The following is a 26,367-nucleotide window of genomic DNA, read 5'->3' as shown; positions in this document are numbered from 1 at the left end:
CATTCATTAATCAAGCCTCCACACATCCGACTTGAGATTCGTCCAGGAAGGCCTTGACGATGAGTCCTCGTTCACTTGAAGCTCATGTAGGATCAGCATATGCGCCGTGGAGTCTGCACAAGGTTCTGGCATGTACTCGACGCAGCTGTGATGCAGTCAAGACGATGCAGTCAAGACGAATTCCAGTCGCTTTACGAGATAATTACCCATAGGTACTCTTTAGTTGGGTGATGTGGTTGCACCTCGCAGCTGCGCTGTTCGACGGACAGTGTTACAGAAGGCCACGTCCGGTCTGCGAATGCTCAATTGCATTCGACTCCGGAGCGAAGACCAAAGTAACACCTGTGACGTCTGACTAAAGATGCTAAAGAAGTGATCTTACCAGTCGATGAATTTCTCCAAGGTACGTACAGAGTACATAGAGAACTCCTAAGTCGTGTCCCACAAATTTGTTCTTATCGCCCCTCGTCACCTCTTATCGCCTAAAAATTTCCCAAGATTCCCATCATCTCACCATTGCGACCACAGCTGCTCCCCATCTAGCATCATCACTCCCCGTCAGACGTGAAAAGCAAGCATCACTGTTCGCCCATCTCCGCTACCATGGCGCCCTCCAAAACTCGTACCATAAAGAACAAGAATGCGGGTCCTAAAAAGACCGACGACGACAAACCGAAATCCAGCAAATCTTCGGCTGGTCGCAAAGGGCCCGTCAACGCCACACAGTTGAAGGAGAAGAACCGCGCGCTTCTGCTCAAGAAGCCCAAGAGGAAGACCTACACCGACACCGAGCTCAACATCCCCAAGCTCAACATGATTACGCCTGTGGGCGTCGTCAAACCCAAAGGCAAGAAGAAGGGCAAGGTCTTTGTGGACGACAAGGAAGCGATGACGACCATCATGTCACTTGTGCAAGCAGAGAAGGAGGGCCAGATTGAGAGCAAGATCACAAAGGCGAGACAGTTGGAGGAGATTCGACAAGCGAGAAAGGAGGAGGCGGCAAAGAAGGAAGAGGAGCGCAAGACCAAGTTGGAGAACGTGAAGGAGTCGCTCAGGAAGAAGAGGAAGCGTGGCCCTACTGACAAGGACGACGATAACATCAAGGGTGCTGCTTCTGCGGGTACAAAGATGGGCAAACCTTCGAAACGGAAGAGCGTATCATTCGCATAAAAAAAGGGGCGCGGATGATGCTGGCATTGCTAGGTGTTACTGGCGTACGGGATATCATGGAAGCATTGATAATGTTATGCAAATCTTGGCATTGCGATATTATGACTCCGTTCTATCAACCTGACCTCGTCGTACGGTACGTTCTATATCTATAGTGACCATTCTATGCCGCCTCGTGCGGCATGAATAGGTTGCGTCGCATGGGGACGTATCTGGTCCCTCTATCATTGCTGCCCGTGGTCTCGGGGTCCTTGCTTGGCTTGACGCTTTCCAAGTCCGTCTCGAAAGCCATGTGGTTCAGGAAGTTATATACCTGACTTGTCAGCATGAACGATGACGGGTCGAAGGGAGTACATACCGGCTTGGTATACCACCGCGAGCCTCCTGACTCGAACCAGCACAGATGTCCGCCCATCGATGTCGTCAGAAGGATTGTGTCTGGATTCTGGCGGAACTCCTCATATGGGATTGCCTCTTTGACTGCGATCTGCGCATTGTAAGTCAGTGGCGCATATGTTCTGGATAGGGAACTTACAGGATCGTCGACCGCGTGCACAGCTAGGAATGGTATCCTAATTGACAGCACCGCGTCGGTGGAAGATGCATCTCGATAATACGAGTATACGGTCGGGTAGCCCCAGCTAGGACATCTAGGCACGTCAGCGTCGCAGTCTACTGTATGTTATGCCAACAATCCACTTACTGTACCAACTCGTCAAACTCATGCAGATACTTCACGCTGACAAGTTTTTCCATGTCTAGGCCGGTGTTCTTCGCTAGATCATCTTTGTGATTCTGCGCAAGCGCCCTCATGGACCCTACAAAGGTCAGCGAACACGAGCCTTGTCATTTCAAGGCACTATACATACCGCCCATGACTCGCAGATAGACCTCTTTCCCAATCCAACTGCTTTGCAGGATCTTGCTTGAGATCTCCAAATTGAAGGGGTTTGAGCAAACAACTGCGGCCTTCAGCTCACAGTTTGGCCCTTCCTCGCCACAATACTTCAAACGTCAGTAGCCGTTCCGCCGTGGGCTTCTGGTCAGATATACTCACGTTCGTAAGCATGTTTGCGCCCAGGGAGAACCCCAATCCGAAGACAGGTCGGTTTGGGAACGTCTTCCTGATCCATTTCACGACCTGCCTGACATCCCATGTCGCCCGTGCGTTGTACAGGACACCGCTCGTAATCTTGGTTCCTGCACATCCACGCGCGTTGATTACGCAGATTTCCCAATTTCCCTGCTCAATGAATGGTTGGATACAGTGCCGCAAGTAGACTTCGTGAGAGCCTCCGGATAGACCATGCAGGATGACCAGCATTGGCTTGTCGTCGTTGGACCCGGCATCCACAGCTTTCCATTGCTTTTCCGTAAATTTCACTGTCCTAGGGAATGAAATGCTGTCGTCCTCGTCATCGTGAGGAGGAACCACAAAGTCGACGGCAAAGGTACCTTCATATTCCTTGAGATCTGCTGTGAAAATACGACGCCGGTAGTACACTGACGGCCCATGTGGCTTGGTCGCCGTCCACATGGTCTGCACATGGCCGTTGAAGAGAAGAGGGTTGAGCTGGCAGGGAGGCGTCGCATCCTTTACAATTTTCAACAGATTAACATCTTGGTGGGCTTCGTCCAAACTCTTCTGCGAAGAGTCGGTGACCACCTGGGACTTGCCACGGGATTTGATGGTACGCGTGGTAGGTGCGTGGGTGAAGTCGATGTTTGAACGGCCGAGCCACTCCATTGTGAGAGTTTGTTGGTGACGTTGTGCCTTTGACGAGCCAATCGATGTGCAGTGTATCCTGGGTGTCCTCCGCAATTCAGAGATATAGCAACGAAACCCACGCGCACAGTTTCGACAAGAAGCGAGAGACTAGACTTGGAGATCAGGGGCCCTGAACAGTGTAGAGGTGAATTAAGGCGTATCCCGAACCAAGGTCAAGAAAGCCCGGGCCAACATGTGTGTGGACCCCTAGGAATGCGGCCGATGAAGGCCCACGGACGACTTCGAGTCCATGCTGTACGATATTATTTCTCTCGTGTTTCATCGCATCCATCGGTACACATCGCCCAGAAAGTCCATTTTCTGCAGCGTGAAATTGACCGAGCTGCTTTCAGTACATTGAGATTTTGTTGCACGAACGTCTTCAACTTACTTTACCCTCATAGATAAAGTCCGTTCTTGTGTACTGAGTACAGACAGAAATTGTGTCGAAGTCCGTGCCGAGGCATTTAAACTCGGTGTGGAAGACTGAACTCCGTCCGTCTCGCAGTGCCAAATCCGGTTATGAGCATAATTATGTCGTTGCTTCCGTGCTGAAGTAGTTGTTCAATAAGATCTAAATTTATAACATTGTGGCTACTGATCATGGCAATGAAGACGTAGTCAACTTGGAAACAATCAACAATTGCCTTTGAGTGTACAATCTGCTTACCAAGACTTGATGCATCAAATAAAGTGAGCACAAGTTGCGTCACGCTCCGCTGCATTTCATGCGGAAGGCAAAGATTCTGCCGCTTTATACGTCCATATGGATGAGCCATATGACTTCATAAGGTACATGGATATCGTAGGAAAAACTAATGATTATACTATGTGATTTTCATCTTAGAACGTTGATAATCACAGAATCAGGAACGGGTGCTTGGATCAATCAAGAAGCCACGAGTGGCTAGCGGCGCGGAGTGACATGGCACGTGACTTGGCCGTCGTGTTTGGTGCCAACGCATCACAGTGGTGGCTTGGGCGGTACAGCAATTACCGCACCACCATTCCCACCGCACCTTGGGCCCTCGCAGAGACCATCTCGGATCAACGGCCATGCCCTGTGTCGCAGCGTGAGTTTCTCTGCCATGGCAGGCTCTATGCGATGCGCGAACGACTTGACCTCGAACTCCACCAGCCGGCTTTACGAGTCCATGCTGAGCACTCACGGTAGCTGACATCGTTGCTGGCACGAATTATTCCGACGACTGATCGACACTCCTCGCACATCAGACCCTACAATATGGCCGAATTAGCGGTCTGAACCAGACAACCACAGGGCGCTGATGGAACCAAGGACTAGGGCATTGCGTCGCGCTCGCTGCGAAGTAATGAATTACTAATACTACACAAGGCTGCGTCCGGAACCGACTTGCCCATCTGTAATGGCGTTTGGCATGCCTTTCCCTCGGGACATTCTGACTCCTCATACTACCCAGCAATTGCTGAACTTCAAAGAAGCTTTCGTTCACTTCCCGATAAGGCGGTATCCAAAGATGGAGGTCGGGTTCGGAACCCTATGTCATGGCTCAACTGCTTGAACATGAAAAGGAAGAGAGGGTTGTGACTCTTTTGCCGGCCATATGCTTGGCGGTCAAGGTTTTTATGTCCGACAGATGCATATCAGTCCCCAGGCCTTGCCTGCCCATTGCCCGAGAAACCTGGGCATCCATCGGGATTTCAGTGCAACCTGCGTCATGCCAAAGCGTCAGCGTTGAGTATAGCTGTCGCTGTTGACATCTTTGACTGAATTATGCACGGTCACGGTGGAAATCTCGGACGTGGCGTGGCCTTTGCCCCCTTATGTAGTTCTCAAACGCCCATGAATGACTTGTCGGGATCGCGTGTCTTTTGGCATCGATCTGACTTGAACACGCACAGGTGGACATACTTGCCAGTACGGTACGGTCGGAAATGGTCGCGCTTGATGGGCGGGCAGGAGGCGGCGAGCTAGCAAGCTAGGCCTTCAGTTGATGGCCTTGCGTTTGAGTGATGTTGCGTGCGGATTGTTGTGCGCAACGAACCACGCACCCGCGAGGAGCCTGGACCTGGTGACAACTATGAACCTCGGTTTTGACCTAAGGAGTAAACCTTATCTTACAGATGAGGTCACCGAGCCAGGGTCCACGCTATTGCTGCAACGCTCTACGGAGTACCACGATGCGTGGGCGATATCTTTCTGCCACAGCTGCAGGTCTGTCTACTCCGGTCGCCACGTCTCGACAGCCGCCTTCGAATCGCAGCGAATACCTGATCCACTCAGCAGAGAATGAGTTACCAGGACTTTCTCATTCACAACCTCGCGCGACCAGTTGCAATGTTGTTGCCAAAGCAAGTTTGGACGCGGACGCAGATAACCGGGTTGGTTAGCGCTGTGGTACAGCGTTGCCATGTCGGCTAAGCCACGGCCAATCCCACCCAGCACTCGAACACTGATTGCCCCGACTGCACTGGCCCGCCATCAACCCTGGCTTGAATTATCCAGAATCAGCACAGTTTTGCCTTGTCTCAAGGCGTCAACTATGGCAAGCCTGCCAGAGCGTCCACCACGCTCTCATGACTCCATCCGAGATGACATGGACCTTGACGAGAATCGACATCGATCTCGCACCGAAGGACGCGCGCATTCATCTGAACGACGACAGTCTCCGCCCCGACGACGGCCACGCTCGCCGGATCATGATAGTCAAAAGGCTCGCTCCTCACGCGCTCGCTCAAGGCATTCCCCAGACAAAATCCAACGCAACACTCGACAATCTCCCAGCGATAGCGACACCTGCCGTCCGGCTGGTGCGCAGGATTTGATTCCGCGATTCAGAGAGAAGCAACAACGTGACCCAGAATTGGGCGATATCCACCGTCTACGCAGCCGAAGCCGCGGCCGTGACAAAGAGTCCCCGTCTGTCCCCAAAAGGCACAGAAGTAGGACACGTTCGCCCAGCGATCGTCATCGCAAACGATCTCGAAGACATTCTAGTACCTCTCGCAGGGATCGTGGCCGCGACAAGATCAAGGACATGGACAAGGAACGTAGTCGGTATCGTGAGAAGGATCGTGACCGTAACCATAGCTCGAAACACAGTCGTCGTCACTCGCCGCACGGCAGGCGACGGGGTTCACCTCGTGTTCACGCGTCGCCTACCCAGGACGACCATTCTTCGTCGCGGTCGAACAGACACCGCGAAGATTCAGAAGCACCGCGTGACCAGCCATCACGCCGCGACAGACACGAGTCAAGGCACTCAAGGATCGACGGAGCTGATCGCTTCGGTCATCAAGACTTTCCAATGGAGCGGCCGATCGAACCATCCAGCCTTGCACCTCTCGAATCTGCAAGCCTCAACGACAACGAGGCACGCCCTCGCGAGCGCAGGGGCAGAACCCGTTCTCCGTCTAGTCGAGGAAACAGGAGAGTTCGACGGCCTACGCCCGATGGCCCTGCCGCTGCCTATTATGATGAGGAAATGCGTCATCGCGATCCGTATCGCGGCGACTACGACTTCCCACATGGTCGACACTACCCTCCTCCTGATCCCAGATATCCACGTTCTCCGCGTGGGGGCTCATACCGTGCTTCGCCGACCCGTTCACCTCATCCCCCCAACCGGCGTGGTAGAGTAGGACGTTATTCGCCTCCTTATCATCAGTACCAGTACCATCAAGGTCCGGGAGATTACGATCTGCCGCCACAGGATGGGCCTTATGGGCCACCCCCGGGATCTTATCGTGGAGGATACCATAGCGGGAACCATCGTGGAACTCCATACAACGGTCGTGGCGGACCACGTGGCATGGGCTACAAATCGTCACAATGGGGTGGTGGATCAGGACATGGTCAGCCGCCGGACGAGCTCAACGATCAATATCGTTCACCCAATGATTATGCGGACCAGCCATCGAGGGAGGCTGAGCCTCAAGACGTTGGCATCGACGAGTCTTCAAAGGCTTCGGACACGAATGGCAGTCACCCTCCCAATGCACCTACTGGGCCGTCGGGCTCGGGACGTCCGCCGCCGACTGGACCAAGCAACAAGTTCAGCTTTGCTTTCAAGGGCCCCTCGAAACCACCTGCGCCCAAACCTGAGATATCCCAGAAGTTCAACGCCCCTCCACGCAGGAGGTTGTCGCTCGACAGGGCAGACAGTGACAGGCAACCCCCGGCGTCCGCGCCAACTGAACCCGCCTCAGCGAGAGGGCGACCTGATCCGAGATCGCTTCCACCCATACCTGATGGTCCCAGAGTTGTACCGCGGATGCGCAAAGTGAAAAAGATAATGAGGCGGCCAAAACCTCGCCCGACACTCCCCTCGGAGCAAGTGATTTCAGAGTCTGTCTTCTTCCGCAAGCCTGGCAACGAGTCTGTGATCGGATCTGGCACGTACGGCAAGGTCTTCAAGGGGTTGAACGTGTACACAAAGGACCTTGTCGCCCTCAAGCGCTTGCGAATGGAAGGCGAAAGAGACGGGTTCCCGGTGACAGCGGTGAGAGAGATCAAGCTGCTACAGTCGTTGAGACATCTCAACATTGTGAATCTTCAGGAAGTCATGGTCGAGAGGAACGACTGCTTCATGGTTTTTGAATACCTTTCCCATGACCTGACGGGCCTCCTCAACCACCCTAGCTTCACACTGAACCCGGCGCAGAAGAAGCATCTTGCGAAGCAGATGTTTGATGCCCTCGACTATCTACATGACCGTGGGGTGCTACATCGGGATCTCAAAGCAGCCAATATTCTTGTCAGCAGCGAAGGTATCCTCAAACTAGCTGACTTTGGCCTTGCTCGATTCTTCGCCAAGCATCATCGACTGGATTACACCAATCGCGTCATCACCATCTGGTATCGCTCCCCAGAGCTACTCCTCGGGGAAACGCAGTACACCGCGGCCGTCGACGTCTGGAGTGCGGCCTGCGTCCTGGTGGAGATCTTTGTCCGGCAGGCCATCTTCCCCGGAGACGGTACCGAACTCAGCCAACTCGATAAGATCTACGGCATCCTCGGTACGCCCAACTTGCGGGACTGGCCTGGCCTCGTCGACATGGCGTGGTTTGAGCTCCTCAAACCAACCGTCAAGAGGAAGAACGTCTTTGCGGAGAAATACGAGGATCGAGTCACGCCCAAGGCCTTTGATCTCCTCAAGCGCATGTTCCACTACGATCCCGCCAAACGACCCACGGCGGCTGAGGTTCTACAACATGACTACTTCCTCACGGAAGAGCCTTTGCCAAGACAGGCAGTAGAGTACGTCACCTGCCACATCTCCCACCAAATCGCACGAGACGCTAACATTCCTTTCCCCACGTAGACTCGCTGATATCGAGGGTGACTGGCACGAATTTGAGTCCAAGGCGCTACGCAAGGAGAATGAACGAAAAAGTCGTGAGGCTCGCAAGGCTAACGCCGCCCGCGAAAAGGAGAAGAAACGAGCTGCGGAAACCGAAGAAGCTGCTGCTGCGCCCGAGGCCAAGAGACCCCACGTTGATGTCGGTGCCGAGGATGCTTTGGAGGTTGCGTAGGAGTATTGGCCTACGCCGATGATAGCGGCACGGACGGTTTGAATAGGAAGTTAGAGGCGAAAGTTGTTTGTCTCATATGTTCCATTGGTCTCTGATTAGATCACACTTTTTACGGCGTTTGGGAACGGGCATTTCAGAGGCAGGCAGCAGGAAATGGTGGGCGCGGGCAAAGTATGTACAACATCTATATATACCCCTGGGGGGCAATAATCCTCTCCGTAAGAGTATGGTTGAGCTGGTGCACACAATGCTATTTTCAGACGCAGTGATGTGTGGCCACTCCTTCTTCAAGTGCTGTCTACCAACACTATAAGTATACACAATGCTGGCCACTACTGGGGCTTGTTCATGCCCAGTTCCGTTTCTCATAAATATCATAAGTCGTCATAAGGTCGTCCTTCAGAAGCAGCCTCAGCTAGCATCCCTCTGCACACCTTTCCCTTTCGTATCCGTCGAGCGCAAAAGCTCGCGGAGACTGCCTTCTGCTCGCCCGGCGGCCTTGGGGACATTAGCCTCACCCGCGCGCCATGGCATCCAACCGGTCAACGTGGAGATGAAGCCCTGGGGTGTCCCGGGCTGGTTAGCCGGTAGCGATGCCCTTTTCGTCGAGTTTCGATAGATTTGTGACACAGTGTTCGCCGGGGGCGGAGGAATATTCTCCTTGTTCTGTTCCCTCTCAGGGACTGTGCGAATCTCCAGATGGCTCGTCGAGGCTTTTGGGTGAGCCGGTTCGCTGAGCAGCGCGCTGTTGGAGTTGCGGGGTGATGTCGTGTCAACGTTTGACTGCACATTGATGGAGCTGTCGATGAGCGCGAGGGATGCTGACCTCCTACCCTGTGGGGTCTTTGGCGCCATCGGACTGTGTTCGTCGCCTGTCGTGATGCTCGGTGCTGAGACAGGTGACACACGCCCTGAACCTCGCTCGATAGCTCTGCCGCGCACCTCGCGGGCGAGCTCAGCTGCTGATTTGTTCTTCTTAGACTTATCCTCGTCTGAGGACCGGCTCGAGGACATAATGGTCTCCAATGTGCCCATGGCCCGACTGCTCCGCCTGGCTCCGTTGCGTCTCTTTCGAGAGCGTTTCGAACTTCGGTCGTCATCAGAGGTGATCACTTGCAACGTCGGTCCCTGCCCATCGTTGCCGCTCGGCGAGCCCATAAACGTCGAGCCGGAGCCGTGAGGATGGTAATGCACTTCGTACTGATTGCTCAACGAGTATCTAGACTTTGCGCAGATCTCTGCGATGCGGTCAAGATCAGCATTGATATCACTCCCAGCCTCCTGCACGTCCATGTTGGTCATGAAACCTTTAAAGGTGAAAGCCTCGATGGGGGGCAGCTTGGTCTCATCCGCAGGACTAGACCCATTTCCTTTTCCACCAGCGCCTCGGGCTAGTTTGGAAAGCATTCCGTTTCTGGCGGTCGCTACGGAGCTCGCAAAGGGCATGCTACGGCCGCGAGCAGTGGCGGATCTCCCACTCTGCGAAACCGTGCCCAGGCCTCCGTGGACAACGACGCCTCTGCGAGAAGTGCTTATCGGTTTATTGTTCTGGGGTGCGTAGTAGCTCCGGACAATGACAGGTTCGGAGTAAGTTGTGCTTCGCGCACCTGTTGAACGCTCGTAGCGATGGCGGCTGGGATAGTTATTGTTGAGCTCCCTGAGCGCAGACGTCCGGTTCTCAGCGGTCGAATTATCCACGGGGATGGCCTTGCCCTCGGCAACGGAGTGTACGAGAGTCGTGGACGATGGGTTCGTTTGGAACGAGCGGATGAACGAGAAGGGAAAGGCACCCTGACGGTTGGTCACCACATGGCCCTGCAGAGAAGCATTGTCCGAGATCGAGCGTTGGTGATGTGGAGCATTTGTCTTTCGAGCCGGCGAAAGTCGAGGGGAGGAAGGAACAGAGGCGGCGGAGGGTTCCATGGTAAACCTTGCCAATGATATATGTGCGTTGCTTCGTAGGTTCTCAGTACCTGGCTAGCAGGGGCGTCTCGCTACTCGGTGCGCAAGTGGACCATTCCAGGCGTGTATATGCCCGTACTATGCTGCCTTGCAGTAAACAAAGTCCATGCGTGGTATTGCAGGACAGAAGAGCAGAGGAAGATTGGTGTCTCGAGAGGGGCGGCGGATCGATTACTTAGGCCACACGCTGCATAGGCGTATTGGCAGTCGGGGCTTGTTGAGCGGGCCAGCGTCAATTGACGAATGGAAGGGGCAAATCGATGCTGGACAAATGCGCGCTGCGCTGGAAGAGGAGAATCGATATGCAGCCGCGATGCACGGTCGACGTGGAGGAAAGCTGGCGGTCAGTCGGTCGGTCGAGAGGGTTGGAGAAGTCAACGCCCAGACAGGGTGTTGACCGAAGATCGGCAAGTCACAGAAATGCCCCGCGTTGGGAATTTTGGTGGGTTCGAAGTGACAGGGTACTTTGTAGAAAGAAGAGGGGCCCTTGAACCCCAGACAGCCAGGCAACACAACTTTAGCTCATCGTCTTGATGAATGCGATGATTGTGTGGTGGTTTAGTGGAAGGGCATCTCATTGATCGAAATGAAGTTTAAACAAAAGGGAACAGTGCGACCTCATCGAATCACCAGCGTCGGAAGATATGCAACGTGTCGTGGCTGCCGTTTAAAGGTCCAGTCGCAGAGCAGGACGCACACGGCGAGGAGGCAGGCAAACACCCATTGGTCCCTTGGGCTCGGCATACAATGTTGAGACAATCGGATTGACTAGTGGCATTCAAAGTACTAGGTAGCGTTTGAAACAGCGGTTGGAACAGCGGTTCGTGCCGAACTGAATTGATCAAATTCCATTTACTACCACACATAGGATGCAGGGATAGGGTACAGCGTCTTTGAGCGGACAGTACTCACGTACAGACAATTACAGGAGACCGCCCAGTAATCTTCGCGCACTCAACTCGATTTGGTATGGAAGCGAACTTCTCGCAACTATCGGACACCTCAGTTGTAGGCTGGTGCCGGTGCAGGTGCAGATGGCGCTGGTCTTCCCATCGTGCCGTAGCGGCGACCACCGGCCTGGACCTTTTCGCTGTAGATGCCAGGCGCGTTGTTTGGTGCGGGTTGCCCCAGAGCGGCCTGTTCGCGGCGATCATAGTAGACCCAAATGACATAGAAGCCGTGCAGAATCCCGGGGAAGTAGCCCAGAATTGTGAGCAGGATATTGATCAGTAGGTCTGATGGATTCGTTAGTGTGTTGCTTCGCTGCCAAGACACCCGGAGCTGGATCGAAATCACGTACCCATCCCGCATCCTGCCAGAACGAATACTGGAATGGGGGGAACTGCGTAAAGAATCAGCCATAAACGTAGAGCCAGGGAAACTTTGCAATCATACAGAATAGGTTGACAATGACCAGGATGACCGCGACAAACCCACCCATTGTGGCGAACTTGTTGGTGGTTACGGAAAAGATGGAGTAGGGTAGTCAACTCAGGCGACTCGTGCTCAACTGATGAATTTAAAAGAATGATATTGGATCGGAGAGAGTTCGTAAGGTTCTGACAAAGGAGAGCTAAGAAGCAATGTTTCGCCCAAGTTCGAATCTACTGGAGATGTATGTTTCTTAAGGTAAGGTACGAGCCATGACGTGTATCGACGTACAGGATGGCATGATGGGGTGACGTACGCGGTACGCGTACGCCTCACTGCTGGCTCGGCAGGTGCGAATGACTACGAACCGGAACAAGTCACAACCCTAAAGTACCTAGGCATTGCTGACATAAAATGAATCAAAGATCCATATTGTTCAGGTTGGCTCGGACCGTCTCGCTTTGCCCAACGACTCCTCCAGTCGTTGGTGGCTGACGAACACCCTCGGATTCGGCGCCCTGTGCGGATACGTATGCAGGGACTGTCGTCTTCAGAGCAGAGCCGCTCAGCCGCATCGCATCGCACATGCGCATTATCACGCGGGAGTCCACAAATCTCTGGTATACGCCGTACGTAGCACCAGCTATTGACAGCCCGCATCCTCCTTTGACTTCAGGGACACATTGCTCCCTCCAAAGCCACCCTTTAGATGACGGCACTCGACTTCTCCTCAATAGACCGGTAGGCTCCTCCGATAGCTGTCCTGGACTGAATTCACAAGCATCGTCGTCTAAGTGCTCACGAAGTTGAGCCCAAATCTCCCACTTGGGCGTACCATCGGACAGTTTGGCGAGCATCCTGGTGGCCTTGCCCAGTACTTGCGCGCCGCCATTCACCACACCGCTCACTTGACACCGCCGAAGGCGGGCAGACCCTCGTCGACAACCACCTCGATAGCCTCGTAGATGATCGGTTGACTGTACTTGCACTCGCCGATGCTATTTCTGGCGCCAGGCGGATCTGGGAAATTGAGAATGCTTTGCCACTGGCTATGCAGGTGACGCTAAAGACGTCCTGGTCGTAAGATATTACATGCGTGGGAGTGCTGAGCTACTCACACATGCCTTGCTCCACAGATGAAGATAGGGCGTCGTTGCCCGCTGGGGAGACGCGGTATAGAGCATCATCCTTCAGCCATGTCTATGACTGGTGTGTGAGGTATGCCCGTCACTTTAGGCTCAACCCTCACTTATATAGGCGTCCATGTCTCGGCATACCGCACGTTGGGTTGCAAGTGCGCTTCGATGCCTTCGAGGACAAGCGCGGTAGTTGCGCCGGGGGATATAATTCCCATTATTGCGGTTCTTGGCTGTGCAAGTTGGCATGAGAGCACGTGCTGCCTGTCCATGAGATGACATAGGACATGGCCGTTGATGCAACTTATATAGGTAGCCGTGTTATGATCGCCAAGATGTGGTCGCCGATACGCGAAAGGAATCTGGCATCGTGAGAGCTAGTCCCTAGCCACCGAACAGCATAAAATTCCATGCCGACAGTCGCTGTACTCGTCAAAGGCCTAAAAGTGCGGTAGGACGCCTTCAACTTGGAGCTCATCGTTTAGGTGACGGCTCTTACCTGTGTACCAGCAACCCCAAGTGCCGGCAGCGCGCGGGCCAACCTCAAGAGCTCTCCACGTAGCGAAATTGCAAAAGGGAACAGAACGTGTTCGGACAGCCCTGAGTTGTGTTCCCAGAGGGAGGCCTTTCAGTCCTGTCCGGTTCCTCAGCCCGCGTTGGAACATGGACCATGAATCAAGCCTTGCTCTCCACATTGCCATACCGTAAAAGGATGCGGAAAAGCCAAGCTGAGTACTATATCAGGTAGGCGATGTGGCCTGGGGCTGCGATTGGCAGCGGAGTTTGCCTCATGTCCGTAGTACAGCTGCGAGCTTGGGGGCTTGAGGGCGCATGCTGACTGAATCTAGGAAAGTGATGGTGCGGAACCAGAAGCTGAGCAAAGCCGCTGAGATGGGACGTGACGAAGAGATTCTCATCATAGCCGTCACTTGCAGCAGCGCATATAATGGAATGTAAGTTAGTCGTCATCCTGTTGGAACATGCAGGATCGTATAGACCGGTGACTGATTAACTAACGGTCTGTGGAAGGAAGGGTCCTCGCGGATACAACTAGCGGGACGGGACGGGATCCGACGTATGAGGGACTTGACGTCCCCGATTAACGTTGGGACAGTGCTTGTTCACGTCATATACTGTAGGTGGTGACCGTTGGAGCTTGCACTGCGCGTGGAGGGCTGTGCCACGTTCGTGTGTCACTGTGCCTGAACGATTGTCGGGGTACATGTAGGCTACACTTGGGGTCTCATGGCGTTGTTATTTTTGTTTGAACATGGTCAACAATCTTCGCCTACTTACGTATTGAGGCGGAACAGTGAGGCGCGCGCTCGATGTCTTCATGTAGAGTGGGTGTATGTACCTGTTAGCGCGCTGTGCCTGTCAAGGGCCACCGCTGCGCTTACTGTGCCTTTATTAGTGCAGCTCCAGCTTCATGCCTCGTGGTGAATGACGGATAGTTCAACGGCCATGGCTAGACTATGTTTGCCTCTAGATGATGGCAAACCTGTTGTTTGGCTTTCCAAAGGACACAAATCACTATTATCCAGATGTACTTTTCATCTACTCCAGACCTGTCATCGCATTTGCCAACCACACCAGGACGTCGGATGGAGAGGAAATGCGTCGTGCCCACACTATATTTGGAGAGCCCTCACTGTGCGGATAGCCAAACCCCACATTTCGACGCGCAACGGCCAACGGCTTTCAGGCTGGGCGCCTCCTGAGAACGCCAGTTCCCGCCCTCAGGAACCCGAACCAACACGCTGTCAGCAGTGAAGCCTTGTGGGAAGGGACCTCCAACACTGTGCCGGGCAAGACGCGGGCACGCCTCGGCGCCTGCCTCCACTCCTGGGATTGAGTTTCTCTATTCTCTGCTGCCTCACCTCCCCGTTGCGAGAGCTTCAGTCTGGTAAAACGTCTTCACGCCAGCATCGCCATTAGCCCATTCTCCTCCCCTCCCCCCTTTCCTCTCGCTTATTCTGTCACGCCGAGCCAGCTGGGTCACAAGCTGCTGCTCGCCATTGTCACCAGCTGATTGACAGATTCCAGACAGCCAGGCCGGACCGACGAACCGCCCGCCGCCGACAGTTGCTACCTGCATTGTTTGCATTCGCAGACCAACGCCTCGTCTGCCCATCACTAGCTATCCGCAGCTACTCTATCTCGCTCTTTGTCTCCGGTAGATCGCCTCGAAATCGCTTCATCATGGCCTCGCAACAACAAACTCCGTTTAGCGTTGACCGCTATGTGGTTATCCACGTTGCGACCACCTGTGACGAGCACGGTGTCTATGTCACCAAAGACTCTGCCGAGGTCATCGAGCTTGGATGGATCCTGATCGACGCCAATTCGCTTGAAGAGGTAAATCGTCCCAAGTGTCGAGACCTTCTGAACAGCACAGCTAACTCTTTTGCTCTGTAGCTCGCTCATGAAAGTGTGCTTGTCAAGCCAGTCAACACACCCATCACCCCCCTCTGCAGTACGTTCCTGAGACACCCCTCCAACAACCAGAACCACCACTATCGTCGGCAAATGCAGCGCGTGCATTTTGCTCGCTCAATTAATCAGTATACACAATCGGAGCCAATGCTGACTTGGTTATCCAGCGAGCCTGACCACCCTGACTTGGGAACATGTCCGAAACGCGGGTACCTTTAGAGACGCTATCACTAGATTCGACACGTTCGCCAACGAGCACCTCACCAGCAAGAACCTCGATTTCGTCTTTGTTACACTCGATGCTTGGGACCTCCGCGTCCAGCTTCCACGCGAGGCCCGCGACAAGGCCGTCGTGCTACCCCCTTACCTGCAGCACTCGCGCACCTTCGATCTCCGCACCGAGTACCAGCGCTGGCAGCAACGCCACCCAGAATCGCTACCATTCGGTCCGTCGATGCTGTCCAATATCTGCGCTGCTCTCGAGGTGGAGCCCGTCCAGTCGAGCGCCCCTATCAAGCACAATTTGCCCTTCCATCTACAGGCTCTCGCCCCTGCTTCGCCTCGCAGGGCTATGGAGGAGGCAGTCACCCTGGCCCGCGTGCTCGGCGGCCTGATCCGCAAGTCGCAGCCTCGGGGCGAGCATCCCGATGTCCTTACCAGACCTATGGATGCCCGCGCTGATGTGCGGGCTTTCCTCTCTGAGCGCAGCAAGGTGCTGCACATGTCCGGACTCCCTCACGACACCACTCAGTCCGAGCTCGAGAGCTGGTTCACTCAGTTTGGTGGCCGCCCCATCGCTTTTTGGACCCTGCGTACCCCTGAGCAGCATAAGCCCACGGGCACCGGCTTTGCCGTATTTTCTTCCCACGAAGAGGTAAGCCTTAGCCAACGAATGCGCTTCTCGTTGTCATACATGAGTCACTAACCTCTCCTAGGCTGCCGAAAGTCTGTGCATGAATGGTCGCGCCCTCAACGAAAAGGCCATCGAGGTCTCGCCTTCATCCAGCCGTGTCCTCGACCGCGCTCAAGATATCCTAACCCCATTTCCTCCGAGCAAGAACCGACCTCGTCCCGGCGACTGGACCTGCCCCTCTTGTGGCTTCTCAAATTTCCAGCGCCGTACAGCATGCTTTCGCTGCTCGTTCCCTGCCATGGGTGCCGGCGGTGGCGGCGGCCACCAAGAGATGGGCGGTGCGGGCGCCCCCGGTGGTTATGGTTACGGCGGCGGTTACGGCCCGCCTCACATGATGGGTGGCCCCCCTCCTCACCATGGCGGACACCACGGCCACATGGGCCATGGTGGTGGCCGCATGGGCGGTAGCGGTGCTGTGCCTTTCCGTGCTGGTGACTGGAAGTGCGGCAACGAGGTCTGTGGCTACCACAACTTCGCCAAGAACGTTTGCTGCCTTCGCTGCGGTGCCAGCCGTGCTGGTGCTGCGGTCGTTGCCGACTCGGGCTACCCTGGCCCTGGCCCTGGCCCTGGCCCTGGTCCGTCCATGGACAACACGTCCCAGTACAGCATGAGCCAGAGCTCCATGTCTGGCACCCCAGGTCCTGGATCCGGTCCCTTTGCATCGGGCGGCTCCTTTGGCGGCTCTGGTGCAGGCGGCTACAACCAGCACTTTGGAGGCCCCCCAAGTCACTTCCTTCCAGCTGGTATTGGTGGCGCCGGTGGCAGTGGCTACCCAAGCTCACTTAACACCCAGGGCTTCGGCGCTGCCCCTGGCGCCCATTCTGCTGGACCATTCGACAGCCGTGCTGCTGAGGCTGCTTTCCAGTCGGCATCAAATGGCCCAGCCTCCGCGGGACCTTCGAACAACTTCTACGGCGCGAACAACGGCAACAATAACGGCGGCGGCGGCAACCCCGAGAATGACCCCTTCGCCTTCCTGTCTAGCGGCATGGGCGGCCTGTCTGTCAGCGGTAACGACGCTCGCCAGAACGGCGGCGGCGGCCCCAGCAAATCGCCCGCTTAAGCGTAGCCTGATGCACGTTTGTGGCTACATATCTTTTCCGATTCAAGTACATGACGAACCGGAACTACGAATATAGGAAGATTCTATTTCGAGCAACGGCAATTACCTTTTCTGGCATAGACCATTGTTTCAGGGATTGCAGGATGGACACAATTATGTACATGTGCCTTATCCCTGTGTGTATGCGCGAGGTTCGGTTTGGGAAGACCGGTTGGTTGGCTGGAGTGTCGGATACCTCGTTTGCACCATTTCCTTTTGTTTTTGTCTATCTTTTGCTTTCTACACCTTTTTGTTGCTCGTCTCGGGAGACGAAAGAAAAACTTGGCGAGGGCGCGAGCTGATGGCCCGCGCACGGAAAAGTTGGCTATATCATGGCCGCTTTGAGTCGGCAATCTGGACGAACAGGTCTTTGGCTTAGAGGGGGAATCTATCGATATCTTGTCCTTTTGGCAGGACGACCGTCGCCTGGCTTAGTATCAACCCCCGAAAACTCTTTGCAGGATTACAGAGGAGGAGCGCGGAGTGAGGCGTCATGGCCGACCCTGGGTTTTTCTTTTTTCCTCACACAAAATGAGACAGGTCGATGGGGAGCTCCTGTGGGCGATGGGTGGTTGGAGATTTTGCAGGGGTTCCCCATCTACACAACTGGCGGGGTCATCGATCTTTATATATTGCTGCGAAATGAACTGGAGCGGTGTCCGGTCGCGTCGGTGCATAGCGAACGGAGTGAAGGGAACTGTCTTGGCTGGTGGCGCTCTCTGTAGCTCCGGGGGGTTGGTTGGCAATGGGGGAGTCAGGGTTCATCAAAGCTTATCTACTTCTTCTGGCCTGGTCTTGCTTGCCTTGTTAGATGAGGCGTGCTCGCCACTCTGGTAAGCATTGGTCTACATGTCATTTTGTTCTCACTTTGAGCTGCTGGCCTGTCTGTGTGTCGATGTCTGTTGTTTTTGCCCCTTTTCCACGGCGTCTTGGCCTGATCACAGAGTCCACATGGGTACAACTTCCTATGTGGAACGACAGGTACAGTTAGATGTCGCTAATCACCAACCGCCTCGCCAGGCTGCCTCTGTATCAAGTCATCCACATCAAATCCTTCCTCTCTCATCCACTGCAAGTCAATGTGACCAGCCCCTGGGCCGGCGCCCTGCCACTTCAAGGCGAGGTCTGGGTTAATCTCGGGCATGGCGCCCATCAGTGTCTCAGTGACGAACCGAGCCCAGCTCTTCTGGTCGCTGTCGCTCTGCGGAGGTGGACCTTCTCCCCTGGTCAGCGGTGGCGGGATGTAGCCCCTGCGTATCTCGTCATTGAGGCTATAAGTAGACGACGAGTCCGAGTCCTCTCCTTCCAAGTCAGAGTTGACGTCTGAGTCGGGATGTGCCCAGGCGAGACACCTCAGCCGATTATCCTCGTCCTCCTCCCTGATCGCGTCCTGCTGCTCGGGCGTGAGCATGTGCCACCGCTTCTTCAGGGCGTGTTTCTTCTTCCAGTGCGTGGTGGTGTCCATGTGCGCCAGTGTCCCGTCCTCGTCCGAGATGTAGATCTCCTCCTCGGTGGGGACGAGATTCTCGCCCGTGATTCGGTCGAACTGGCCCCAGAGAATCATGTGCCGGATGTGCTTTTTGAGCTGCAGCCCGCGCTGTACGGCTTCAATGGGGATGAGCTCGTCTGGGCGGAAGAGGTGCAGTTTGCCTTGACCCCAGCCCTCGCGGTGGAAGATGCCTATCTCGTCGAGGGGCACGCCGTGGACGGTTTTGCTATTTGTTGCGGCGGCGGCCCAGTTCTGGCGGGAGGGTTGGTAGTCGTACCGGACCTTGAGGTCGATGATCTCGTGGAGTGTGGTGAATCGCTTGCGGAGGAGGAGCTGCCAGAGGGGGTAGAGGCCCTTTTGGCCGAGCATGAGATGCATGAGGTCGTAGGTGCAAGGGCCATAGACTGGGTCGTTAAAGTGCAGACCGAGCTTGATGAAGAAGAGCTGGGCGTTGTAGAGGTCCGTGTCCCGCCAGAGCGTGCGGTTGCGTAGCATGGCGCGACGGTGCTCGGTGGTCGAGACGTCGAGGAGCAACCACATGCGTAGAAGCGTCTCGTACATTGTCTTGGGCGTCCGGTGGCCGCTACGTGCCATGATGGCGACAATCTCTCTGCAGTATCGGTCTCGACCCACGACGAGCTGGAGGTATCGAAGGCCGGGAACGGTGCGAACTGTGTTTATCCTCTCGGGGGCAAGTGTGGCGGGTGCTTGACCTTGATACTGGTCATCCCAGGTTCGACCAGAGGGATCAGGAACGACTTGGTTCTTGTACAATTTGAAGGGGAAGATAAGCCCAGCCTCAGGGCAGCGGTGGTTGATCCAGATGCGGATGCTGGAGAGCATGTAGCCGTTGATAGCCTGGCGGAACTGGCGACTGGCAATGTACAGGTGGAGAATATCTCGAGGGCGAAGATGTTTGCCGATTTCAACAGCCAGCTCGACAGTCTGGCAGAGCACGCCGATGAGGTCGCCCCTCTTTATCTCGTTGACAGGTCGTGGCGCCTCCGCGGTTCGGGGCACAGAGTAGGGATCCCGGCCTTGAAAGTATTGATCAAGCACTGACTTGCTAAATTTATACTTATACTCGCAGCGACCGTCGACGGTGGTCTTTTCAATGTCGATTCCGTGGGCAACGGGGTCTTGAGATGGTTGCGACGCAGGTTGGCGAGTCGTTATGAACGCCCGAGTGTCGGTTTCCAAAGGAGGTTGCTCTCGCGTCTCATTTTGCAAATCAGAATGGGCGATTGCATCCTCGATGAACCCCTGAATCAAGTCGCTCTCTACTTCGACCGCTGCAGCATCAGCCGATGGTGAGCGATCTGTGTCTTGTTGGCATTGTAGCTGGACGATGGCGATCGCTTCGCGTTTTGTGAGGGCCTTGTTTCTCACCACCGCGACACACACGAGTTGTTGCAAGCACTGAATGGCGAGCGAGCGAGCAAGACCGGTGTCGAGGTTTGCTTGGCTGGCTTTGTCGACTATGGAGGTGATGTCGTAGAAGGTGATCTCTTTGTCTTCGACGCGAGGCATGATGACGAGCACTGTTTTCGGGGTCAAGGACTAGCTTGGTCATTTGGTTTGATAATATGCGTCGGACTTTATTTGAGTATTCTCAAGGTCCTTGTAGTAGTAAACAACAGTCTTATTGATGTCGCTTGTGAAACACAAACGAACCATTGTGACGGGGCTGGCGACCTGCTCACTACGACCTGAGCTCATCGTCAGACGAAAATCATCGCCAACAACACATAAGGTGAATCGTGGACCTTTCCGATTGTATTGTTCCCCCTTTACTATGGGACGGAAAGTGAATGTGGCCCTTTGCTCGCCCGGTTTAGGCCACATACCTGTAGTCATGTCACTTGACCAGTTTGCGTCGCAGGAGGAACGGGGTCACCGTTGATATAGAGTTAGACCTTTGTTTATCCTGGCTACCTGAGCTATAAATCCTCGAGGAGATTCGCCAAGCACAATCGTGGTATGTTTCAGAGCCTCACGCAGCGCCAGCCTGTGCGGCTTCCCTCTTGCGTAAGCCCTTCTCCAGCTCCTCTACATGCGCATAGATCTTCTGAAACTGCCACGGCCAGGTGACCGCGAGCAAGAACGGACGAAGGTCATGTCGGTTGTCGTCCGGAGAGTACGACTCGAGATGTATGCTGGGCGGCAGGATCGTGCTCTTGTGCCTGTTGATGGCCCACCACTTGAAGAAGCGGCACACTGTGTCCGCCGTTTCTCTCGGGGAGCGCTCCTCTTTCCAGTCCGCCAGGAGTCTCAGGTAGGTCGACCATGCGCCGCATTTGTGCACCTTTCGGAGTCTTCCAAAGGTACTCAACTCGCGCTGTTCACTGTTAGCTGACATATGCTTCGGGGACTGCCAGTGGTTCGTACATAAGTCAGTCCCATCTCTTCCTCGTCGGTCTGTACTGCCTGGCCCTCCTTCAGGGGGATGAGCTCCGCGGTTGGTGTTGCGGAGATAAACTCTGCCAGTATAGGGAGGTCCCAGGCCTTCATGACGTGCCTCTGGAATGCCATAATGTCAATCTTGCTGATGCTACCGAGAGGATTTATGTCCGCGCTTGATGCGTCGTACTATTGTTCACGTCAGCCACTTTCGAGGGATCTGCAGCAGACGAAACTAGATTTTTTACCTTTGTGAAGTAACCTGAGACGTGTTAGTCATACAAACCATGGTCTCACAGGGGCTTTCCAACTCACCTCGCAAGCCTTCTTCAACATTAGACGACGCAAGCACGAGGAGGCTGGTGCCCGCACGAGGCAACGATCTTGCCTGCGTCGACAGCTGGGCCATGGAGTACCTAATATGGTTAGCCATCTGAAGCTTGAGCACTGCCGTACGAGACTTACGCCACAATCATTCTTGTGCGTGCCTGCAGGTTCTGCTTGGCGAGGCCTTCAGCATTACTGCCCCCCTCGACGACGTGCTTGGGTTTGAAGCCATCAAAGGCCTGACCGATCAGGTTCTCTTCGGCGGCCACAATGTCGTCAATTTCCACTTCCAAGTGATACGCACCGAGCCTCTCCGCGAGTCTCTTTGCGCCTGCACGGCCTGTTAGTCTGGCTTGCCACGGGTCGAGGGAATGGTCGACTCACGCGAACGCGTTTCCGAGCTCGAGTTGGACGTGCCCATGTAGGCAGTCGTGAGCAGTCTTCGCACAACATCCTCTGGATTCGGAGGCGTGTAGTCTTCGATGCCAACAACTCTGCGCAGATCCTGCAGGGTGCTTTCTTCACCGGCCTCTATCGACTGGCAAACCAGCCTTGCCATGGAATAGACGAAGAGCAGCACTGTGCTACTGTCGAGGCCGCCGGATAACGCCAGGAAATAGCCAGCCGAGTTTGTCCGTACCAAGTATGACCAGAGGAAGACTGCTGTGGCAAGCGCTATCTCGTCCATGGGATCCAGGATGCGTATTGGGGTTTCCTTCGCAATAGTCTTTGTAGGTGACAGATAGATTTCCTCGGCTGAGACACATAGTGTCAGGGGGCATTCGACCTCTGGGTAGAGTTGCTGGGCCGCAGCTTGTACGCCACGCGCGGCGCTGGCCCGGTAGCTGCGCACGCGGCCGATGTCGACCGTGGCCACGGTGCATTCGACCTGTTTGAGGCTGAACTGCGATCCTTGAGCGAGAACCTCGCCGTTGAGAATGAGAAGGGAGCTCCCGTCGCTTGCGACAAGTCAGCTGCGGTGCAAGCGAAACTGGGGTATCGAGTCGACTTACTGCATTTGACGGGCTTCGCCATCAACGCCGGATGCGTTAACGTACATATATAGGCCGCCATTCTTGCGGGAAGAGTTGGCAATCAGGTCCAACCTCTGTTTCAGTTTTCGGAGCTCCGCGTGACTACAAAGGTCAGCCGATTCGAATCTCGGGGAGTAGAGTCGGTGATGTAGATTTACCTGGCACTGCTGTTGAGGATAACTTCGGCACCCGCCACTGGATGAGTTGCTTCGTTAGCAATGTCCATCATGTCAAACCGATGCTCGCAGTTTACATACATCCTTGGAAGACGGAAGGGTTCCGTGGGACAAACTACTACAGGTCAGCACGTTGGATAGACGTGGGGAGTGTGACTGCTTGCCATTTCCTCGCACGTCTCGACACCGATGCTGACGTCCCTTGCCCTCAAGATGAAATCTCCTATGGGAGCAGTGGTTTGACCCGTGATGCTTTGGATGTGAAGCGGCAGCGTACATTGCTCGACCTGCCTCTCCTTCACCCAAGCACTGAAGTGGCGCGCTTCAAAGTGAAGGCCATCATTGGCCATCGCTGTGCAGAGTTAGCGTTAGCTTGCTTTGGTACATGAATGTGATATGTTCGGTGGCATACCCTGCTTCGCTCTGATGCCATATATGACGCTGTAGGAGCACAGCACCCTGCAGTTGTACTGGACATTGCGAGATCGAACAGGCATTCCCACGTCAACTGTCTACGTTAGCCATTAGACCAACGTCTGAGCGCAATGACAGACTCAGCATATCCTTGCATATCGGATCAGATATAATCTCGCCAAGCACCTGAGGAGTGTCAGTATCCTGGATAGGATATTGGGCAGGGGGACGACCGCGAACCCCGTCCAACGTACCTCCCAGCTGTGCATCTCAGTGTCGCTCTCGAGATGGAAATCGAGACAACCATAGCCGCCATTGGGGTGTCAGCGTTCTATAATTCTGTCGGAAGGTCATGACGCTTACCAGATCTCGAGCTCACTGCCACATCTCAGCGTTGCCCCGGCCTCCTTGGCCTCCTTGATGGACTGGAGAATCCGCTTCAGGTTGCCCTGGAAATCAAGCGGGCAAGATGGCGCCGAGGCAGCGCAGACCGTTAGGAAAGCGCCAGCCATACTGAAGGACGATAAGGTGCAGTGCAGATGTTATCGCGTCAGACAGTGGGAGCAGAGGCTTGTTCTTGGTGTTGAGAGTGAGGACTGGACTCTGACTCTTTGAGGCTGCTGATAGACCGGCCCACTATCGCGGGGCACCTCGGACTCTGTATCGTGTACACAACCAGTGCAGAGGCTTTCGCAGGCAGAGGAATCAGTTGACTTTGGCGAAAAAAAACTCCTCAGTTGTAGTATCTGAAGCAACTCGAGGATTTCACGTTCGAGTAACCGACATTTTGGGTTTGTGTAGATGCCAGGCCTCGTGAGCTACGTTAAAGTTGGGTTCCTCGTTGAGGGTTCCCGCAGTGCCCGAAATCGGCGACAAGGAGATCGCAAACCACATCCGAACAACACCACCATGTCGTCACCTGCTATGAATTCGTGATCATAAGCCACTTATGCTACCACGGAGAATCGTTGCTCTCTTCTGTTATTTCCCGAAAGCTCTAGACTAGCGCGTCTGCCACAGGTCCCGAGCATCCCGCCATAAGCCACAAATGCAAGGTTTAATCGCGTCCATTCAGCCCACCACCTACCAAAATGGATATGGACAGTCCACCATCTTCTGTTAACCGGAACGGAGTCTCACGGCTACGAGCTACCCTTATGAAGAAATCGTGGATCGGCTTCGATTTGGACGATACATTGCACGAATTCCGCCGCGCATCCTCAGCAGCTGTAAGCAAGGTTCTCGCAGAGATCTCTGAGCGATACGGTACACCTGTGCCTGCGCTTAGGGAGGAATACACCAAGATTCTCCAGACTAGCACAGCAAATGCATTTTCCGATGGCAAGACATCTTTTCACTATCGTACAGAAAGATTCCGACTCCTTCTGGACAAGTTCTTCTTACCGCACGATGCAGAGCTTATGAATCAGCTTCTGGAGTCCTATGAAGCCACTCTGGTGGCCAACCTCGAGCTGAAGTGCGGAGCGCAAGGCCTCCTATCGACCATCAAGAGCATGGGCAAAAAGATCATGGTGATTACCGAAGGCCCGCAGGATGCACAGGAGAGAGCGGTCGACGCTCTCGGCATCAGAAGCTACATTGATTTCCTCGCTACAACGAACCGCTTTGGGGCGTCGAAGAGGGACGGTCTGTTTTCGAGAGTCCTGGAGCACCTTGGCATATCTTCTGGTGATATGGCGTACATTGGTGACAGTGAGCAGCGAGACATGCAGCCTGCCATGGCCGAAGGCATCATCTCCATCCATCTCGCAGAAGGGAAGAGTGTGTCCCTGGATTCATGCCCGCCGAGGGTCAACACACTGCGGGAGCTGCAACACATCCTTCTCGCGGCTGGAGATGGTGGTACGAGCGATATGAGCTATTCTTCACTTGCGACTTTGAGCCAACACCACTGAAGCTCGTGCTTGTCATGTCTTGCTTCGTACGGACATCGGTTTCGTGATAAGAGAGGGATGTCTTTCAATGTACGGAGTACGGAGTAGATGCAAAAGAGAGCCAAGTTTCTGGGCACTCGTCCCCAAGTAGATCCTGCCCCACATCCCACCCTGCGCCGCCAAGCCAAGCCAATCAATCGCGCCCGCCGCGCTGCAGCTCTCCAGACTCCAGGCCTACTTTACCTACGGAACAGACGTGTCCATAAGTTCTCCAAAGGCCACAAGATGTCACGATAGCTTCGGCCGATTCAACTCCCCAAGTACCAAGCACACCAGGTGCACCCCGAACACGCAAGACCTTTTTCCATCATGCACAACTCCCTCAACCGCCTGCAGACGGTCTTTGGCTTCTTCACCACCGTCGCATTCACACTGGGCTGCCTCATCGCCCTGACAGACCTCTGGGCCGAGCGGACGCCCACCGGCGTCATCAAGGCCACAAACACACAAGTGTACCGTTCACTATAGCCTGCTCCCCCTAGCCAGACTCTGTGCATTCAGTGCTGACCTCCATCTAGAGTCAAGGGCAGGCCCCATTACTACTCGTCCAAGAAGGAGGAATACGCCATCATCAAGTTCTCTCTCGACGCCGACCTCTCCTCCCTCTTCACGTGGAACACCAAGCAGCTCTTTGTCTACGTCACCGCCGAATGGCCCGCGCCCGAGGTCGGCATAAACGCCACCAATGAGGCCGTCATCTGGGACTCGATCATCACCAATCCCAGCGCCGATCACCTCGTCAACCTGGGACCCATTGGCAAGAAGAAGCTAAAGGCGAGCGCTGGCGGCAAGAGCATCGCGCCCGAAAGGTGAGTTCCTGACGAAAAAAAGCAAAGACATGGAAATGCACGCTCACACAGACACTAGGGGCCTGCTGAAGCTCAAGAACCAGAAGCCAAAGTACCAGATCTCCCACCCGAGCGGCAAGATTGCGAGCGCAGAGGATGTCACCCTCAAGGTGCACTACAACGTGCAGCCCTGGTTTGGGCTGTTGACATGGAACACACAGTCGGACATTGGCCGATGGAAGTCGTTCGCGGGGGGCGTCAGTGACCAATTCTCGTTGCCTGCCGTCAAGGTCAAGGATGACAAGAAGCCGTAGATTACAAATACACGGGAATGGCGTTCACCTGGAAGGTCTGCGTATGGAGGGCGTTATGCAAATATCAACTGTTTTTTACTATTTAACATCGTTCTTTG

General features: G+C 54.7%; 11 protein-coding genes across 11 annotated transcripts; 6 read left to right on the top strand and 5 right to left on the bottom strand.

Moving 5' to 3' along the window:
* Positions 1-603: 603 nt before the first annotated feature.
* On the top strand, positions 604-1,170 carry J7T54_002179 (60S ribosomal subunit assembly/export protein loc-like protein; the record flags this gene model as incomplete). Its single annotated transcript, XM_051504789.1, has 1 exon — positions 604-1,170. The coding sequence occupies one exon, from the start codon at positions 604-606 to the stop codon at positions 1,168-1,170; it is 567 nt and encodes a 188-aa protein (XP_051363873.1).
* Positions 1,171-1,333: 163 nt separating this feature from the next.
* Positions 1,334-2,917, bottom strand: J7T54_002178 (putative esterase-like protein; the record flags this gene model as incomplete). The annotated part of the gene is made up of 6 exons (XM_051504788.1): positions 1,334-1,483; positions 1,529-1,657; positions 1,706-1,820; positions 1,874-1,988; positions 2,040-2,175; positions 2,228-2,917. 6 exons carry the CDS (start codon positions 2,915-2,917, stop codon positions 1,334-1,336), a joined length of 1,335 nt encoding a protein of 444 aa, XP_051363872.1.
* Positions 2,918-5,955: 3,038 nt separating this feature from the next.
* J7T54_002177 (CTD kinase subunit alpha-like protein) lies at positions 5,956-8,452 on the top strand (the record flags this gene model as incomplete). The annotated part of the gene is made up of 4 exons (XM_051504787.1): positions 5,956-5,968; positions 6,021-6,555; positions 6,681-8,177; positions 8,242-8,452. The coding sequence occupies 4 exons, from the start codon at positions 5,956-5,958 to the stop codon at positions 8,450-8,452; spliced, it is 2,256 nt and encodes a 751-aa protein (XP_051363871.1).
* Positions 8,453-8,863: 411 nt separating this feature from the next.
* Positions 8,864-10,375, bottom strand: J7T54_002176 (uncharacterized protein; the record flags this gene model as incomplete). Its single annotated transcript, XM_051504786.1, has 1 exon — positions 8,864-10,375. One exon carries the CDS (start codon positions 10,373-10,375, stop codon positions 8,864-8,866), a length of 1,512 nt encoding a protein of 503 aa, XP_051363870.1.
* Positions 10,376-11,416: 1,041 nt separating this feature from the next.
* J7T54_002175 (Plasma membrane proteolipid 3) lies at positions 11,417-11,855 on the bottom strand (the record flags this gene model as incomplete). Its single annotated transcript, XM_051504785.1, has 3 exons — positions 11,417-11,649; positions 11,715-11,741; positions 11,810-11,855. The coding sequence occupies 3 exons, from the start codon at positions 11,853-11,855 to the stop codon at positions 11,417-11,419; spliced, it is 306 nt and encodes a 101-aa protein (XP_051363869.1).
* A 1,778-nt stretch (positions 11,856-13,633) lies between these two features.
* Positions 13,634-14,024, top strand: J7T54_002174 (uncharacterized protein; the record flags this gene model as incomplete). The annotated part of the gene is made up of 3 exons (XM_051504784.1): positions 13,634-13,665; positions 13,770-13,874; positions 13,955-14,024. The coding sequence occupies 3 exons, from the start codon at positions 13,634-13,636 to the stop codon at positions 14,022-14,024; spliced, it is 207 nt and encodes a 68-aa protein (XP_051363868.1).
* Positions 14,025-15,123: 1,099 nt separating this feature from the next.
* Positions 15,124-17,333, top strand: J7T54_002173 (putative RNA-binding protein C17H9.04c; the record flags this gene model as incomplete). Its single annotated transcript, XM_051504782.1, has 4 exons — positions 15,124-15,279; positions 15,340-15,397; positions 15,525-16,231; positions 16,293-17,333. The coding sequence occupies 4 exons, from the start codon at positions 15,124-15,126 to the stop codon at positions 17,331-17,333; spliced, it is 1,962 nt and encodes a 653-aa protein (XP_051363867.1).
* A 1,036-nt stretch (positions 17,334-18,369) lies between these two features.
* J7T54_002172 (uncharacterized protein) lies at positions 18,370-20,391 on the bottom strand (the record flags this gene model as incomplete). Its single annotated transcript, XM_051504781.1, has 1 exon — positions 18,370-20,391. The coding sequence occupies one exon, from the start codon at positions 20,389-20,391 to the stop codon at positions 18,370-18,372; it is 2,022 nt and encodes a 673-aa protein (XP_051363866.1).
* A 463-nt stretch (positions 20,392-20,854) lies between these two features.
* J7T54_002171 (glutamine-dependent NAD(+) synthetase) lies at positions 20,855-23,724 on the bottom strand (the record flags this gene model as incomplete). The annotated part of the gene is made up of 13 exons (XM_051504780.1): positions 20,855-21,199; positions 21,250-21,450; positions 21,510-21,523; positions 21,577-21,677; positions 21,727-21,919; positions 21,973-22,547; positions 22,602-22,724; positions 22,781-22,817; positions 22,956-23,150; positions 23,211-23,306; positions 23,353-23,398; positions 23,467-23,473; positions 23,576-23,724. 13 exons carry the CDS (start codon positions 23,722-23,724, stop codon positions 20,855-20,857), a joined length of 2,082 nt encoding a protein of 693 aa, XP_051363865.1.
* Positions 23,725-24,303: 579 nt separating this feature from the next.
* J7T54_002170 (uncharacterized protein) lies at positions 24,304-25,128 on the top strand (the record flags this gene model as incomplete). The annotated part of the gene is made up of 1 exon (XM_051504779.1): positions 24,304-25,128. The coding sequence occupies one exon, from the start codon at positions 24,304-24,306 to the stop codon at positions 25,126-25,128; it is 825 nt and encodes a 274-aa protein (XP_051363864.1).
* A 348-nt stretch (positions 25,129-25,476) lies between these two features.
* J7T54_002169 (Signal peptidase complex subunit-like protein) lies at positions 25,477-26,269 on the top strand (the record flags this gene model as incomplete). Its single annotated transcript, XM_051504778.1, has 3 exons — positions 25,477-25,619; positions 25,686-25,976; positions 26,035-26,269. 3 exons carry the CDS (start codon positions 25,477-25,479, stop codon positions 26,267-26,269), a joined length of 669 nt encoding a protein of 222 aa, XP_051363863.1.
* Positions 26,270-26,367: the final 98 nt, after the last annotated feature.

This window comes from Emericellopsis cladophorae, assembly GCF_022114955.1.
Source record: "Emericellopsis cladophorae strain MUM 19.33 chromosome Unknown NODE_10_length_638493_cov_120_236322, whole genome shotgun sequence".
NCBI classification, from domain to species: Eukaryota; Fungi; Ascomycota; class Sordariomycetes; order Hypocreales; family Bionectriaceae; genus Emericellopsis; species Emericellopsis cladophorae.
Note: the sequence above shows the minus strand (reverse complement) of the source record. Positions and strands in the feature narration are given on the sequence as shown.